Source organism: Montipora capricornis, chromosome 11, assembly GCF_036669925.1.
Source record: "Montipora capricornis isolate CH-2021 chromosome 11, ASM3666992v2, whole genome shotgun sequence".
Taxonomy (NCBI): Eukaryota; Metazoa; Cnidaria; class Anthozoa; order Scleractinia; family Acroporidae; genus Montipora; species Montipora capricornis.
The window spans coordinates 13,101,616-13,120,482 of NC_090893.1; the positions used below are offsets into that span (position 1 = coordinate 13,101,616).

The following is an 18,867-nucleotide window of genomic DNA, read 5'->3' on the forward strand; positions in this document are numbered from 1 at the left end:
TACGTTATTCTATCAAAAATTCTATTTTCAGGGAGTATTTTTACGATGCCCTTCCCCATTGTGGTACAGGTGGTTGTGCTAAAGTCATGAGCGACGCTATCAGGAGCAAGTTAGTTAGCCACGAACGGGGTAACATGTTTCTTGCTGGTCTGGCCATGGCTGCCAATCCAACGAAGGAGACTATAGCACATGTCTTAGGACTGTGCACAGAGCACAATGGGAGAACTGCTATGCTGACTCTTGGAACACTCATTCACAAGGTTTGCGAGAGCAGCCCTATCCAATGTGAGAAAAAGGTCAGTGAATCATGAATTTTCAAACTTAGAAAGATTGCGAGCATTAAGCAGGGTCGGCCAGGGTTTTTGGGTATACGGTATAGAGGGGCTTTTTAAATTGGGTATATGGTATATTGCAGATTAAATACTGGTATACTGGTATACCACTAACCCCCCCGCCGACCCTGATTAAGTAAAAGGAGCATAAGAAAGTACGAAAGTACGCACGTGGTGAAGAATAACAAACCACGTGGTTTTGTGACAGAACTGCATTGATGCCAAAACGCTCATCCAGTATTTTTCCAATCCTTAGACTCCAGAGGATCCAATTTCAAGGGCTGAAAGCTTCCTGTTGTCTCAACTGGGGAAAAGATGCGAGGGTTCAACTTCGGAAGAGTTTGAAAATATTTTAATGACCCTGAAGGCCATTGGAAACGCTGGTCGCCCTGAAAGTGCCGAAGATATCCTGCTCAAATGCGCCCTCAATCAAGACGCACCAGTCAACATGAGCATTGCCGCTTTAGAGGCTCTGCGACGCCTGCCTTGTGACAGGTTTATAACTGACCAGCTTCTGAACATATATGGCAATCACGACTTAGATGTTGAAATTCGTATCGCGGCCTACCTTGCTCTCATGAGGTGTCCCAGCGCTCATGTCTTTAAAGGCGTTGCTAATGTCCTGAAGGACGAAGTCAACAATCAGGTTGGATCTTTCGTGTGGTCGCACATGACGAACGCAATGGAGTCAACCGAACCTGTGCAGGGTCTGCCACAGGCCCGGATAATGAAAGATGCTTTGAATGGAATGAAACTTAGAGAGTTTAACCTTAATAGGCTAAGGTTTTCGCGTGCTTGGGAAGGATCATTCTATCACGGTAAGAGCCGTCCATAAATTGTCAAACTTTACACAACCACTTCTATTTTAAACATAGACGGTAACGACCCCCACTCAACAATGAAACAAAGGTATCTAAGTAGCCCATATCTATAAAGTCACTGCTGACCTCTGACTCCAGAGGTAGACATGCGAAATGAACCACTGCGTTTAAATGTTCGCGCAATTTCCGTTATTCAGCATTAATTCATTTTTGTTTTCAAATTTTAGAGGGTCTAAGGTTCGGTGGATCTGCCCAAAGTCACCTGATCTTCCATCCTACAAGTTTCGTACCTCGCAGCGCTATGCTCAATCTCACGGTCGATGTCTTGGGTGCATCTATCAATGTCTTGGAAACCGCTGCGCGTTTCGAGGGTGTGGAAATCCTGATCGAACAGTTCTTCGGAGATGAAGGCTACTTCCCTGATGAGCGCATTATGAAGATGTTTAATCTCCAACCTCATGAGGAAAGAGATAATGTGGAGAGGACCGTCAACCGAAGACTCCGACGAAGAAGCCTTGGGATCCACGAGGACATAAACAGAGTACAGAACAACCTTAATCAAATTCACAGAGCGGTGAGATGTTATTGATAAAATATCAATGGAATTAAATGTCTCTTTACTTCAAGTTAAACGACTGTCTTCATCATTCAAACTAAAAGTACATTTTCGCAAATGCATCTTTATCTTGCAAATCAATACAATGAATTGGAGAAATTCGAAAGTTATGGTGCAACGCATACATCTTCAAAATTGTAATGTACTTGTCAGACTAATAATCAGTCAGGTTCAAAACGAGAGCTCAACTTTCGTTTTGAAAATATAGTTTTTTTCTGATGTACTTTAAGGCCTTTAATCTCATGCTTTAGAACTGTGTCGCAGTACCAATGATTCGGGTGCCGAGCACATCTTAGAGACGAGCGCCGTCGGTACCCCTCCAATTTCTAGGACGGCTGCTTTCTGTTTACACAATTAAAAGTCTGATGTGGCCAGGTTGTTTTGTTTATGTAAAAGTGATTTACGTTTTATGAATCTAAGCTTTTCACTGCTTTCTTTCTTTTTTTTTCTTGCTTTCTTCCTCAATAGATGGATAATCGCAAACATCATCCCTCTGGATCTATTTCCATGAAGATGTTTGGCAATGAATTGAGACTCGCCAGCTTTGACGACATCGGCTGGTTAAATGACGAAATCGACAAAGTGAACGTGATCGATTTTCTGTTGATGATGGCTAAAGGTGGAGAGAAGACCTTCAGCAAGAGCCTGATGTTTCTCGATGCTCAAACCGTTGTTCCTACAATCCTGGGTCTTCCACTCAAGTTAAGCGCCAAAGGAACTACCGTAGCATCTGTGGAACTCGCTGGAAAGTTCGACATTAGGAACATGTTTTGGGGAAAAATGAGCTTTGACATTCGGGGTCACATTAAACCAAGGTAGGAATGAGTTAATAACACGAGTGCACCAAGAAAAGCATAAAATTGCATTATTAGCCAGCCCACTTGTGAGGGAAAGACAATGGTGAAGAATATCGTTGACGTCACCAACTGTCATTAATGTGCCAACCAGAGCCTCATTGGCTGTCGAAACAAAGGGTCTTTTGTTTCTGTGGTTGACACATTTGAATAACAAAAACAATGTTTGTAAACAGCTATCTTCCCTTTTGTTCGTGCGTTGGCTGGCATGTTCGTTTCACGGTAGCATCCTTTTTTTTAAGAAAGAATACTTAATCAATTTTGCTGTTAAGTTGACACGTTCCAAGTTCCATAGCTCTGATCCAACTACAACTCGGTGGTTGCTCATTTGCGCGTGAATGAGTAAAGAAAGGGTCATTCTTCAATTCAAGGATCGTGAACGAAACGAAATATAGCCTCTTAGATCTTAATCTACACGCTCAAACATTAAGAGTTTTTTTGTATAGTGCTACTTAACACCAACTGGAATCACATAATCAGAATTACTCGGTTATATCCCACAATTACATACTGAAACAGAATTTTTGATCCTAGAAAACTCGCAAATCGATAGTCAGATGATGTCTTTGTCACCGGTCGCTTCCACACCGCCAAAATCTCTTCCAATAAAATAAATCAGGATTTGTAGCCACAATTTTTACCGCAATTGCTTGTAATCTCGCAATCTGATTGGCTAATTTGCCGTTGTCGATGAGAGTCTACACAACGCTGTACGCGTCATGCTCGCGTCATTTTGTCACGCAGTATAATAGCCAAGCAGGAACGCTTATTTTGAGAAATAAACCAATCACAAGGTTGCTGCCTAACGGTCGCCCGGTCGCCTGGGGGGCCTTATTTGCGAGCGTGGGCGACCAAATTTCTGAACGAGTAGCCCGAACGAGCGTCCTGATTCATCCTCACTTTCTTGTAAATATGATCCCATCTGGAATTAATTAATTTTGGGCTCTTGAAAAAATGACTTTGACTACTAACTTTAAATGTTGGAAGCCCGAAGGGCTCCCCGAAAATTTCCTTAGGCAGCAGCCTTAAATCATATTGCGAGAAAGTTATAGAGAGAAACTAACTTGTTCGCTTGATTTTGTGTTATTCAGCGCCGTTGTTGACATTTCCGGTCGTATGGGAGTGAGTGCCTTCCATGCAGAGTCTGGTATTCTTGTCAACTCCACCCTGTACACTGTAACACAGACCAAGGGAAATGCTACCTATTCTCAAGGGGAACTACTGAAGTTTGAAATTGGTGTGCCTGAAGACCCTGTTCAATTTGTCAACGTATCGTAAGTAAAACTATTTTTAACTGATATTTCGCGCATAACGTGAATCTCAAATGTCTGTAAAGGAATTGCGTTTGTGGACATGTTTAGAACCCCGTACCGGCAACATTCTGTTTCTTAACCAAGGTGTTTCAAAGGATGCTGAAACAACACAATACTGAGGGCATCCCTGTGATGAATTAGCACCCCGTTCCCCCGAGGAAGAGTAGATGCTCTCTCAGTTAACTGTCTCATGCTCTTGTCGTGTGAGCGCTTATAGCTGGTAAGCGACCTGGGACTGAGCGAATGTAAACTGCGTTTCTTTATGGACTGAATGGCCTCGCACCGATGTCTCTTTATGCCGCCAGGTTAATAACTCTATTTTTATTTTTGCAGCTCGTCACTTTTTACTACTCTCAATGACGAGAAACTGGCCGTCGAAGGAACGCCACGAAGGATCGAGGTACGTCGGTCTGTGAGAACAAAAGCAAAGTAGATTTTGTGGATAAGCTCGGACGTAGCCGGCCGATCTCGACGCAAATAAATGTGGCTGGTTGCAATAGCCGCAGGAAAATATTTGGTTGTATTTGGGTGAACACATTAAACCCCTCACAACAACTGTGTTTTGGATTTTCGTTTCCGAGCGCTTTTTATAAATTATTCAATTTCCGCCGTTTATGCTTTGAGATGTATATTTTTGAGAGATCGCTTTAAAAACCTATACAAATCCGGAAGAGTGGACTAGAGGCAGAAATCTTTACATTAGTCTCACTTGTTTGCTACGGTAACTTATTGGTTCTCATCCTTTGTTTTAACAGCCTTCTCCATGTCTGAATGTGACCCGTCTCCTTGGGCTCAAGTTTTGTAGCCAGCTCTCGCTTCCTTTGGCTTATCGTGGTCTAGAGTCTCCTTTTTTCCCATTGTCTGGTCCTGCTTCATACAGTATCTCGATGCAGCGTACTGATCCAAAGCTAACGAGGTATCAGCTACTAGTCGAACGCTTGCAAACCGAAGATGAGAATAAGTATGATGTGATAGCCTCTATGTCCACTCCTGGAGCGACATGGGAGAGGAAATTCGATGCCAATGTGACCTTGTGGATCAAAGAGGATGGCAAACTATTCACCTTGTCTGGCGGTGTCCCTGGGGTTGAGTTCGGCAAGCTTGAGGCCAGATACAACAACGTCTCACACGCTGTAAACCTGACGTATACGACTGCCAAAGATGTCATCTTCGGACACCCAGTTATCCTCAATGGTCAGTTCTTTAACAGTACTAAGGATAGCCTATCACGCGACCTTGGTATCCATCTATCTGCATCTTACGGGAATTATACCATCCGACAGCTGACAAAGCTTTATTACAAGCCTGAAGGTGTGTTCGGTTATGTTAACAACATCACATACTGGACTGGCAAGTACGTGTTCGCGACTGGAGAGTTGAATATCCCTATGAGGAGTATTAGTTTCGTGACAAACCACACCTGCTCGAAAACGGAGTTGACCTTCAATGGAAACCTTGGTGACGAGGATAACAAATTTATGTTCACTTTCAACAACGGACTCGCAAACGTAGGAATGGACCTCACTGGCAGACACCTTAAATCTCAGAAGGAGGGAGTTCTCCGCTTGTTCACTCGTCCTTTACAGCAGTCATTTACCCTTCGTGGCCACTATGCTGAAAGAGGAGACGAGAGAGGTATACGCTTTATAGCTAGTCACGACAACATGAACCGTGTCCTTCGCTGGTATAGTGGTATTGTGCAGTCTCCCAACGAGAAGGCGTTAAAAACAAATGCTACTGTATTTGGAAGTAAGGCAGAGGCTGTTCTGAGCTATTTTAATCTTGGACAGAAGAAAGGAATCAAGTTCAGGGGATTACTTTTGGACAAGACGATCAATGCTGTAGGATCCTTCGTTGACGTAGGCGTAGAGAAGGGATTGAGTTTCAATGCATCAGGCTTCGACACGACGGCAGAGGCAGCTTTCATTTTCCTGAATCTTCCAACTGAAAAAAGCATGAAGTTTAACGCATCTGTCATCAACAAAACCATCGCAGCTATTTGGTCTTACGTGAACAGTGGAAACGAGAAGGGACTTAAAATGAATGCCGTGGCCATGAATTACTCTGCACAGAGTTCCCTAGTTCTCCAAGATTTCTCTGATACCAGAAGCATCAAGCTGAATGCTACCACTCTAAACAAAACTGTAGAGGCTGTCTGGTCATACGTCAACAGAGAAAAAGAAAAAGGGCTGCGTTTAAATGTCGCTGCGTTTAACAGGACAGCAGTTGTTATGGGCTCATACTTTACACAGGGAAAACAGAGTGGAATCCATTTGAATGCATCAGCTCTGAATAGAACAATGGATGCGACCTGGACGTTGATTAACCAGGCCAGTGAGAAGGCGTTGAAATTACACGGTCGAGCTTTTAACAAGAACATTCATGCCACGTGGAGTATCCTACACTCATCCGTCGAGAAAGGGATGAAATTTAACGCCAGCGTCCTTAACAAGACCTTTGATGCAAAATGGACCTTCGTTAATCTCGCAAACGAAAAGGCATTGAATTTCCATGGGAAGACTCAGAACTTGAACATTTATTCCTCAGGGAGTCTCCTCCTCTCAGATTCTGAGAAAAGCCTAAAGTTTAATATCAGTGCACTCGAGAAGTCGTTTGAAGCCAAATGCTCTTACCTGAACTTTACAAGCGAAAAAGGATTCAAATTCCAAGCCAGGGCTCTAAACAAGACTATGGATGCGACTTGGAGTTTTCTTAACATGGCTGGAGAGAAAACTCTCAAGTTTAACGCCAGTGCCCTTAACAAGACCTTAGATGCCAAATGGTCCCTCATTAACCTAGCTCATGGAAAGAGTCTGAAGTTCAACGCTCAAGCTCTAAACAAGACCATTAAAGCCGCCTGGAGTTTCCTTAACGTAGGCAAGAAGAAGACTTTGTTGTTTAAAGCCAGTGCCATGAATAACACTGTGGATGCTTCCTGGGTCGTTGTCAATTTGGAAAGAAAGAAAAGCTTGATCTTCAAGGCCAATGTATTTGAGAAACCCGTGGAAATAGCATGGACCATTCTCAACCATACAAGAGAAAAGGGACTGAAATTCAGCGCTAAGGCCCAAAATAGCGCTGTTGACGCGGCCTGGACGTTTGCCAGTCTTTCAAGTGAAAAGACACTGATATTTAGAGTAAACGCTCTTAACAAGAGGATGGAATCTTTTTGGTCCTACGTTAACCTCCCCAACGAGAGGGGCATCAAGTTTAATGTTACTGGTCTCGACAAGCCATTCGGCGCAGCTTTGACACTCACCAGCCTCACAAACGAGAAACGATTAAAATTCAATTCTACTGGTTTAGGAAAACACGCTGAGGCCATCTGGAGCTACATGAAGACAACGAATGAACATGTAGTCAAGTTCAATGCATCTGCTATGAAGAAGTCGGTCGAGGTATCAGCACGTTACTTAAGAAGTGATAACGAGAGAGCGATAAAACTTACAGCGTCTGTGATGAACAAGACAATGGAGTCTGTTTGGAGTTACGTCACAAACGAGAAAGAGAACTCGCTCAAGTTTAACGCCTCTGCAGAGACCAACTCTGTCCAAGCTGTATTGAGCTACTTAGTGAGTGAAAACGAGAAATCAATTGCATTCAGCGCCTCTGCAATGAACAAAAGCGTTCAAGCCACCTGGAGTTACGTGAAGAACGAGAATGAGAAATCTCTCCATTTCAAGGCTGCCTGTGCAAACAGGTCTGCCGAAGCCTTCATGAGTTACTTAAGGAACAAGAACGATAGAGCTCTTAAATTTAAGTTCTCCTCCATGAACAAAACAGTGGAAGCTACCTGGACTTACGTAAAGAAAGAGAATGAGAGATCCCTAAGGTTTGAAGCCTCAGCTCTGAAGAAAACTGTTGAGGCTGTTTGGAGCTTCATCGAGCGCGAAGACGGGGCATCCCTGAAGTTCAAAGCCTCCGCAATGGGCAAGTTCGCTGAAGCTGTTTTAGCTTTTACAGAAAATGAAAGTGGACGATCACTCAAGCTTAGCGCCTTTGCGATGAACAAAACTGTGGAGACTTCTTGGAGTTACCTCAACACCGAAAACGGAAGATCCATCAAATTTAAAGCTTCAGCAGTTAACAAAACTTTGGAGGCTTCCTGGACTCTCTTGAGTGGCAGTTCCAAGAAAGGACTTCAGTTTAACCTAGCGGTAATGAACAAGAGCATGAATTCATCCTTGGTTTACTTTAATGAACCAACTAGCTCAGGACTTCGCTTTGACGTCAACTCCTGTAACAAGTCGTTGAAGCTAGAGAGCAAACTGATATTTCAGGAAAAGCAAAGGACGCTTGTCACGAGCGCTACTTATCAGAATTATACCATGGCACTCATTGGACAACTTCAACAGCTAAAGTCTCAGAAAAGTGCTTGCATATATCCAGAGTACTTCGGTCGCTCACATGGTAAAATTTGTGCCGTTTTTACCAATAGTTCTATTGAAAGAAGTTTGTCTCTTAACATGGAAGTCCTCAACAAAACTGTTGAATTAAAGACACGCATGTTTAACAGGCCCGATGAAAGTGCCCACAGCTTCACTGCCAAATTTAACAAGAACATTCTCTTGGAATCATGGTTCAGCTTTTCCAACTTGGAGGAGATGAAGACTCTTCATTTTAACACAACCGTTAGCAGAAAGTCAATTGGCGCATCCCTGTACTTTAGGAATACCACTGAGAAGGCTGTAGGACTGAAGGCCTCTGTAATGAACAAGTACATCGCTGTCGAAGGAATCTGGCTGAACGGAAAAACATTAAAGGAAGCTGCAGTCCTTTTATACTGTAACGAAACTGTTGTAAGCAAATTATCTCTAACACTATTGACCAACGATAAACGAAAGATGGTACAGCTCCGTTCACAGATAGGCCGCTTTGTTGCTGAGTGGCAGACAACTTTAATCAACCCATCAGAAGGAGTGAAAGACCTTTTCGTAGTTCGTATGCTCAGAAATGGCAGCCGAAATCTCTTCTTCGATAGCTCCAAGTTAACTTTGTTGAAAGAAGACAGAGGTCACTCCCTTGGATATCAGTACAATCTAAAACTGATGGGACGGTCCTATGAATACGGCTGGGTTGCGGTGTACAATAACTATTCCAACACCAAAGAGTCCTATCATAAAACCAGGCTATCCTTCATCTACTCAAAGGGCAACACGGTTTCGCTCACAGGTGTTTTCAGAAACAACTCTGGACAACTTCTCAGTGATCTAACAGTTGAATATCTACCTGATAAAACACTGAGGTATTCTTTGACTTGGTTCAAGCAAGACAACTCTCTTGAGGTCAACATGGAGGTTCTTCCAAGAAAACCTATCACGTGGACGCTCTCCTGGATAACGGAAAATGGTATCTCCATCGAAAGTGACGTCAAGTTTCTTGACAAGAAGATTAGCAATTGGTTCACATACATCCAGAGCACCGGCGAATACTATGGACACTTTGAAATCTGCCCGGCTTATCCCGTCGAGGTAAAAGGCTTGTTTGTTAGAGAAAACGGTTTGTTTCTTACCTCTCAAATCGGAGCATTGAACAGGACATGGAATCACAGGATTGACTTTAGGCAGGAGGAACAAACACTTTTGGTTTCGGTTGACATAATACCCAATACCCCAGTAACATTAGATGCGTCCTGGGACACCAGCGAAGGCATGAAAATTGGCGTAGACATGAAAGCCTTCAGGAGGTCACTTTCCCTGTCCTCCTCGTATAACAGGCTTACCAAGACCCTTCAGTCTGGCATTACACTTTTCAAGAAAACCTTTGCCATCACCAATAGTCTGGACGTGGACACCAAGACCCTGTCAGTGATGCTGGAGGCTTTCAACCGCACCATTGGTCTTACCGGAAGGTTCGACTGGAAGAACTTCGTGGCTAGCACTTTCATGAGTTACCAAAACAATCAAGCAGGGTGGTTTATCAGATACAATCCAGCATCAAGGAGTATCATTTTCAATGTTACTATGACTCCTACAATATCAGGACAAATTGTTGGTGATATTCCTGATGACGACCGCGTTCAGTTGACTCTTCAACGTATTGTTGGCTCGAATATTGTGAATGAAGCCCGTGGAATCTACCATCTCAACGCCGAGGGAAGCCGTTTCTCGTTAACATGGAATATGACTTCGCTAAACATGTTGATAGGCAATGCAGAAAATCTGAAGTCCCTCGTCGCAAATGTTTTTATGACGTACTACAATCTAACCCTTCAAAGAGGAGAAAATTTGACAACAGAACTTGAAGCTGTCTTTAAGAAACTAGACGCTCAGATTAGACCTCACGTTTTGAATCTGTACGCTCAGATAAACAAATACGACTACCAAGGTCTGCTACAGAAGACTTCCAAAATGGCGCACAACATAACAGTTCAGCTGTCCGTCTTCATGCTCAAGGCTGCCAGTGACACAGTAGAGAATCTTCCTTACGTTTTACGAAACGCCACCGTCCTTTACAAGGAAATACTGGGCATCGTCAGTGTGTTAGACAAACGAATTCTCCGTAACCTCACAGATCTCTACAAACGGTTCCAAAGTGAGGTCTATCCACTTATTGCTGACATTGTAACTCTGCACCTCAAGAACATCAGCAAAGATCTTGAAACTTGGTCGAAGAATGTTTCGATTATGCTGAATGGTGTTAAAGTTCAAGGAAAAAAGATTGGAGACATTATCAGAAACCTGTCTCGCAAATTGAAAGAAATCACCACAGAATTTGTTAGAAAAGTGGACCTGAAGACACGCGAACGAATCGTCAAGATCCGAGAGATTCAGATCCGGGGTCAGAAAATCGGGCCTTTATTCGATAATGTCATGTTAAACGTTCAGGAGTTTACCTGTGGCTTCAACGCCTCTTGCACTACAAAGAACTTGCTCGTCTTTGCCAAGAAACTGCAAAAAATGGTTGGCAACATCACCGTTCTGAACAAGACCATCCAGATGCACTTTAACGAGCTTAACGAGACGGTCCATCTTCAGTTTACGAGCCTTAACGCGACTGTTCGCCAGCAGCTCCTAGAGCTTCACGACATAGCCTATTTCATTCATCAACAAGCTGTGAATTTCACAAGGAATATCGTAACAATTACTCCCAGTCTTCTGGAAAACGTGACCAGCCAAGCCATTTATCTTACCAGGAACATTAGCAAGGAAGCCAGGGCCATTGCCATCAAGATCAAGATAGTGGTATTAGAAACCTATGCAAAACTTATGAAAGTCCATGGTCCTCTCATTAATCTCACAACGAAAGCTTTCATCTTACCCATCACCAAGTTTGCAGTGAAGCTTAACAACAACGTGACGAGATACTTGCAGTCCATGGCCGCTCCATTTGCGCCTGTGTTGTTGGATGTGATTTCCCAACTACGGAATGTCTACATCCGTAACGTTTCCGTAGGAGTGGCAATTGATAGAGCTGTCGCTATTTCCCATGACTTCACATGGCAAGCTTATCGTTATTCGAACAAAACCCTTACCACGATCATTATCTTCGTCCGCGAAACGTCTCAGAAAAGTCCTCAACAGATCATCGATATATCGTTCACGAAAGGCATCTACTTCTTTAATCTCACGAAGGAAGCTTTGAACAATCCGGTTTGGTTTAACCTGAGTGACCACGCATCTGCGCTATTGAAAAGATCCATAGCGACGCTGAACAGTTCTTTGCAGGAGCTCCTTCGGCTACAACCGAAAGATATTCTGGATATCTTTATCGGAAAAGTGCAAGTCATCAGCAGAAATGTCACCGAAGAGATTTTCCACGTTACTACACAATTACGCGCCCTAGATCTAGTCAGTCCGGTGAAATCAGCTTGGGCAAAGATGGACCTGATGGGGAAAATCAATGCTCTGAAACTTCAGTGGGAAAATCTTATTCAGCACTTAAAAGATTTCAGCATCATGGAGAAAGCACTTCTTTTGAGATACCACATTAGCAACGCAACTTTAAAGATACAGAAAGAAGTGCAGAAATTCTTCACTTTGTCTCAGCGTGTCTTAAACTTAACTGAGAACTTGATGCGCATGGCCACTTCTAAAGATGCGTTATTGGAGGAATTTATTTCGATTGGAAATGAGATTGGGCGCATTCTTATGAAGTACGGAGTCCTTGCCAAAAACACCGCTCTTGAAGTGGAGCGAAGACTGAAAAAAATTTCCCTTGAACACGGCGCTCTGTACAAAAACACCGCAATCAACAAAACCATCGAGGCATATAACGTCTTTAGGAAGCATGGTCAAGCTTTATATGATGAACATCGTGAAGAAGCACTTGCAGTGTACAATTCTTACAAAGATTTGGCGCAGACAATGTACAATACACTTACGGAAATAGCGACCAAGAAATTTCATGTTTACAGAGAGAAGTTGATCGCTCAAGCCAAGGCATTTGTTGCAGAGTTGAGTAAGTACGAGAACATGTCGTACGAGGAAATCGTTGTCAAGATCTATGAATACTTAAACAAGCATGGTTTAACTCTCTACAAGAATATAACTCTCACTGCAGAAAAACTGTACCAGGACGCCGCAAATCGTGCAGGGATACTGTTTAAGAATATGACCATCCAAGGGCTGGATGTTTACAAGAATGTTAGTTTACGTGGACTGGAAGTTTACAAGAATATCACCTTGCGTGCAATTGATATATACAAGAATCTCTCCGCCCTCACAATTAATATCTACAAGAATATTGCCTCACGCGGAGTTCATCTGTACGAGAATGTAACGTTGCGAGCAATGGAATTCTTCAATGATGCAAAGACCGTGACATTGAGGGCGCACAATCTTACATTGGTCCTGATCAATCGTGCGAAGTTGTTAGCCTTTAAGTACCTGAATGTCACCGCCGCCCTTTCTTATTACAATGTCACACGCGAATTCACGCTTGAATTCTACGAGTTTACTCGTGATCTTGCTGGAAAATACTATCACAAGTATTACAAAATTGGTCGTAACTACACTCTGCACATCTACAACATGACGCGCAACATGACCCTCTCTGGCTTCTACAAAATCCGTGGTCTATTTCCTCCTGGAACTCACTTAATGGGTTACTTCAACGATGCCATCCTGCCCAAGATTGAGAAGAGCTTGCTCAATGGAAAAATAATGGTTCTAAAATATATGAACGAGACTGTGTTGATGCTAACGGAAAGTCTGTACATTGCGAAAGCTTGGTACCACGAAAACAAGGAAAAGACCTTAGAAAAACTCATCCAGGAAGCTTATGAACTCGCAGAGCGCAAGTCAATTGAGGCCCAAAAAGTCTTGCAGCTCAGATTCAATGAGCTTAAAGAGCCAGTGCGACAAAAAATAAAGGAGTTAGGATCCAAATATGTCAAGATAGAGGAATGGACAAATAAACTTCAGCAGCTGAACAAGACCTTGTTTGAAATAACGAAAGAAGCAGTCTCGTTGTACAACCAAACAGCTAACATCACTTACATCGCCGCTGAAGAATTAATTGCCATCTTAGATCCTTACTTCAAGGTGGTGCAGAACAAGACTTTGTTCTTCCTTGTGAATGCCAAGACCGTATCCCTACCCCTCATTGACAAAGCCAAAATGTTCATTTTCGTAAAAGGGGTCAAGACGGTGGAGATGGTGCGTCGAATCTATCTGGAGTTTATGTCGCGAAAAGATATTCAAGAATTCATTGGAAAACGCCACTGGCAAGAGCGCCTTGCTACAGCTGAGAGGTTCGTTCGCGAGAAGTATATTGAAGCCCTGGGATACGTGAAAGAGATAAGGCCTAAAGTGGAAGCAGAAATCCAAACAGCCATTGATTACATTAACGCGACCCTCCCGGCCCAACTAATGGAAAGATTCGCTTTGATCAAGGGTAGATATCATATGCTACAGCTAAAGTATAGAAGAATCGTTGCTAATCCAAAGGTTTTCATGGAGAATGTCCTTAGAATGGCCCTGATGTACTTAAGAAACGTTACAAGAGAAACGCCAGCCGAGAAGTACCTTTACCAGGAGACTTGGCTGGGACTCATAGAAGAGGTCAAAGGACACCAGTTGGTCGAGTATAGCAAAATCCTCGCAAACTACACTCAAGGTGATATGCAGCAGGCTGCCCAGCTTGTTTCAAACAATGTGAGGAGCTTAGTCCTGAGCAGTAAACATCGATTTGGTTCGCTGAAAGAGAGCCTAAGGGCCAGAATACAAGAAACGAGAGAGACCTTGTTAGAAAGGCTTGGAGATGTGAAGGGCATGAAACTCCGCGAAATCAGCGAGCATAATTACGTTCTGAAGGCAATCGAGCTTGCCATAAACGTCACAACGAAGATGCAAGACATGACTTTACACGCTAGGAACCTTACGCGAGAAATAGTGGCATTTGGGAAGTTCTATTTCAAGAACATAAACGAAGAAGTTCGAAACTACACCTTGCTTCTCAGGACAAAATTCAACGACGCGACAATGTTGTTGAGGCAGACAATTCAGAATTACGTGATCAATCTGAAGAGAGAACTCCACAGCTATAGCGAGCTTCTCAATGAAGCAGTCAAGAACTACGCGACGATTTTAAAGACCGAAGTTCAGTCTTATATTAACTTCTTCAACGCCTCTGTTCAGAACTACACTCGGAGCCTAAATGCGTCACTCCAGAATTATACCATAATCGCCAATGCCTCCATTCAGGAGTACAGGAAGATTTTCTCGGCAAAAGTTCACAAATACACAAAGATGATGAAAGCGCAGTTTGAGAATTTCACTTTGATTCTCAAGGGCCATTATGGAATCATCTATAACACCCACGTTCTTCCATTGTACAGAAACGGAAGCATTTTGATTCACAAGTACAAAGCGTTTGCGGGACAGTGCGTTGGCAAGTGCAGAAATGTGACCTTAAGAGCCGTTGAATTGGCGCGCAGCTGGGCGATGGACCGAGTACATGAGACCCAAGTATGGATAAATCAAACCGTAGACAGTGGTATGAAGTACTATAACAGCGAACTTAAGCCTTTGTATTATGAAACATTGCTTCCATTTTACAACAGCACTCTCGTACCCTTGTATTACAACTGGAACCTCAGCAAACTGTTACTCGATCTGAAAGAGAACGTGACAATAGAAGCAATCACTTTGAGAGAGCGTGCACTCAATCTGACCCGTCAAGTTACTACCATGGCTGTCAATTGCCCCCATTTTAACATGCTTCGCAAGCTGGGCAAAGTGACCGTTCGAGAATCTTTTGTTGAAGGACGCAAAATATTCATGCAGGCGATCAATTTGCCCAGGATTATTGTCAATGCAACGCTGACGAAATTCAATGTCACCAAGGCTTGCCTGCAGCGTGCCATAAACAAGACCATGTTGGCCTTAGATGCATCTTTGCTGGAAGCTGAACCTGTCATCGCCTTCTTGAATGCAACGCGTGTCGAGTTGATGGAGACGGCAATATTCCTCAGTAAGTACTCTGGACTTGAGGATGCTGTTAAAGAGAGGGTTAGAAGAAGTATCCACATCATCAAAAATACAACCTTGCATTTCGTCAGTTATCAAGCTCCCGAGTTCTTGAAAGCATCAGCGATGAAAGCTCACGAATTGATTAAAAGAAACATGCAACTTGCTGAAGCATATGTCAACCAAACGATGGTCAATCTCGAAGCAACCTTATCCAGCGCAAAATACAGATTAAATTTGGCCGTCCACAACCTCCATCCTTCCATGAACAAGACCATTGACCGAATTATGAAAGGTGCCCACGCTGCTTATAACAAGGCTATTGGCATTATTCGAGATGCTAGGGTTCCTATTAAGGCTATCAATATCATCGACAATGCTAGAGAAGCATTTATAACTGCCACAAACGAAGCCCGTGCATACATCGATGGATTACCCTACCTTGTGGAAATGAACGTTGAGGCTATGCGCCTTTCCTTGGCAGAACTTGGCATTAGAATCGACAAGGCAATTGTTGACGTACGGGCTGCTCTCCCCAAGTATATTCAAGTGTCAGAAGGAGCCATAACATTTGTTATACCTCACTCAAGCTCTTTTGACAAGAATATAACGACTATCGTTATTGCCTTGGTGGAGAAAGTGAAAAGTCTTCCGCAGCTTGCTTCGAACAAGATGGTGGCTATCAAACAAATGCTCATGCAAAAGTTTAGGACTCTGAAACGTGATTCTTTGGAAAAGATCAAGTCATTAGAAATTAAAATGATGGTATTCAAGGCACAAACTCTCGACAACGTCAACTACTTACGAGAAAAAGCTTTGATGAAGATCGGGACACTGAAAGATGAAATGGCTATCCAGATTAGGTCACTGAGAAGTGAAGCTTTGATCAAGGTGGAGACTTTGAAACGGAGGATAATCGAGAAATTTGGCGACCTCAAAGTTGAACTTAGGAATCTGAATACTCGGGTCAAAGCTCTTGGTAGAGCGTGGGTCGCAGCAGCCGCGGACAGTGCCGTGTTTTACCGTCAGAAGGCTTATGGATTTGTCATGGAAGCATACAATTTCACCAAGAATCATCCAATCACTAGCCGCTATATTGACGTCACTCTAAATTACATCAACATCACCAAGGAGTTGGCTGTGCTGTACAGTAAAAATGGTTATGCATTCGTTCTAAATGCTTACAACCTGACCAAGAACCACCCTCTTGTCAGAGAATTCTTTAGCACGACTGCTCATCGCTTCAATAACGCGAAGGAAATGATTATACAGTACAACAACAAGGCCTTGATGCTCGCGAGAAAATACTACATCCTAGCAAAGAACCATCCGGAATTTGTGAAGTATAGCAACATGACTGTTCGTTACTTTATCATCACCAAGAACTTTGTTACAGGACTAGATGTAGCTCAGGTAAAGAACAAGACCATGGCGTTTCTCGACCGTGGATTCAGCCTATGTCGCCGATATCTAAATTCCACAAATTTTAAAAGCATCGCACAAAGGTATTTCGTTCAAGCCGTAAATATAACGCGTGGACATGAGATCTTCAACTATGCGAAAAACATCACCAACAAGTTAATTAACGTATCGCATGAATGGAAAGTTATGATAAAGAATGGCACTGCAGAGTTCCTTGCTCTAAGTCGCCGATGTCCCTTCTTGCAGCAGCCGAAGAACGTAACTATGAAGTACCTTCACCGTGCCGTGATTCTGACACGTCACTGTCTCAACATAACACAACATCACCTACTCGAAGGTATTACATTACTGCGTCATTCGTATCACACAGGGGTTAATATCACACTCATGTACTCTAACAAAGTTTACAAGAATGTTGAGTTGATCGCTTTCGATATTCTCAATTCCACCTGTCTGGAGGATGCGTTTGGTAAAGTACAAAACTATTCCAAGAATGTCTTCGATGTAACCATGGAGCTCTGCGGCGGCTTCTCACAAACTGCCGTCAACAAGAGCCGAGCGCTGTTCAACAACTTTGCCACAATGGCTTCGAACAGGACCCTTTACGTGTACAAGAACCTGTTGGGCAAGGCAAGGAATTTCTCTAACCCAGCCGTAAGAAAGACCATTAAGTTGTTCAAACACCTTTACAAAAGATCTATCACAATCGTTCTCAACACGACCCTCGTGAAGCGGTACCTACCGATCGTTCACGCCTACGTTTCGACGGCTTTGGACTCCAGCAGGAACTTCGGTGTTCAATGCTATCGCGTTGTGTCTGATGTTTCCCGGGATATCTACAACTCCAGCAATCTGACAGAGGTCTTCGGTAAAGCAAAGAACCACTCCATGACAGCTCTGGGTGCGTTTAACAAAGGGTCCCAGGAAGCAATAGCTCAGGCAAATATCTTCACCCGCAGTGCTTTGAACCAGTCCGTGGTGTGGTATAACGACGTCCGCGAAATGGCTTTGGAAAAGGCCTTAACGCTCAAACGTAAGGCTCTGTTTGAGTACCGCAAGTTCTACTCAAGGGCATTGAACAAGACCGTTGAGTCGTGTGGCCGTTTGTATCGTAGGACCTTGATGATCGTCTACAACACGACCTTTGCGAAGAAATGCTATCCATTAGCTAAAAGAGCAATTGAGTTTTGCAGACGTCTGTACGACGAGACCAAGATGACTGTTCACAACACAAGGTTTGCGCAGAAGTATCTGCCAATGGCTAAAAGGTACATTCCAATAGTCCTCAATGCCGCCCGTAATTTCACTGTTCAAACATACAAGACAGCGGTACATGCCACTACGGACATCTACAATTCCCGTAGTTTAATGGAAGCGTACAATAAAACAAGTGACTACTTCACGATAGCGCTTAACTCGACACTGTCTAAGACGAGGTATTACTCCGACGCAGCTTTGAACAAGGCTCGCCAGTTATATAGAGAGGCTGCCATAAAAACAAAGAATTACTCGGCAGATGTCGTCAAGAAGACACTCCGTTTCTGTCAACGCATTTACAACGAAACTGCGCCCATTCTTTACAACTCTGTCGTGGTGAAGAAGTATCTTCCAATGGCTGTAAGCTTCTCACGTCGTTGCTGGAATGAGGGATACGGCACCATTCATAACTTTACTGTGGGCATGTATAATTATTTCTTCAAAGTAAGTCTTGACATCCGCGACTCTAACAGCCTCACTCAAGTGATGATAAAGCTGAGGAACTACTGTGCAAACGCTTTCCACCGTTCTGTCCAGTTCTGCCGCGACCTTTACTACCAACTATTTGATGCGACAGTACGAAGCTATAACGCACTGAGCAACCAATCGGTAGCGTTGTATCAGAAAATAGCCAATCACGAAATGACAACTAGATGCATTAACAAGACTCGCAACTACTTCGGCCAAACGAAGAATATGGTGAAAACGCAGGTGAAGAATATACACAGAGTCAAAGGACATATGCAAAAGAGAATTGGTCATAAAGTGGATCAGATGTCTAGTATACTGAACCCTCTGAATTGGATTCCACCGTTTAATAGTAAGTTAATGTTTCCTCATT

At 43.2% G+C, this 18,867-nt stretch overlaps 1 protein-coding gene and 1 long non-coding RNA gene across 3 annotated transcripts in view; one reads left to right on the forward strand and one right to left on the reverse strand.

Annotated features, from left to right (window-relative positions):
* The window catches only part of LOC138023517 (uncharacterized), a 38,096-nt gene extending 37,073 nt beyond the window's left edge, over positions 1-1,023 (reverse strand). The window contains exon 1 of the long non-coding RNA XR_011126703.1: positions 901-1,023. This is a non-coding gene — a long non-coding RNA (uncharacterized lncRNA). The remainder of the gene's footprint in view (positions 1-900) is intronic.
* The window catches only part of LOC138023515 (uncharacterized), a 43,919-nt gene that overhangs the window by 18,804 nt on the left and 6,248 nt on the right, over positions 1-18,867 (forward strand). For both annotated transcript variants that reach the window (XM_068870518.1, XM_068870517.1), the window contains exons 10-16: positions 32-296; positions 589-1,150; positions 1,381-1,727; positions 2,238-2,584; positions 3,715-3,897; positions 4,270-4,336; positions 4,692-18,846. In XM_068870518.1, the coding sequence (XP_068726619.1) occupies positions 32-296; positions 589-1,150; positions 1,381-1,727; positions 2,238-2,584; positions 3,715-3,897; positions 4,270-4,336; positions 4,692-18,846 (15,926 nt within the window). The remainder of the gene's footprint in view (positions 1-31; positions 297-588; positions 1,151-1,380; positions 1,728-2,237; positions 2,585-3,714; positions 3,898-4,269; positions 4,337-4,691; positions 18,847-18,867) is intronic.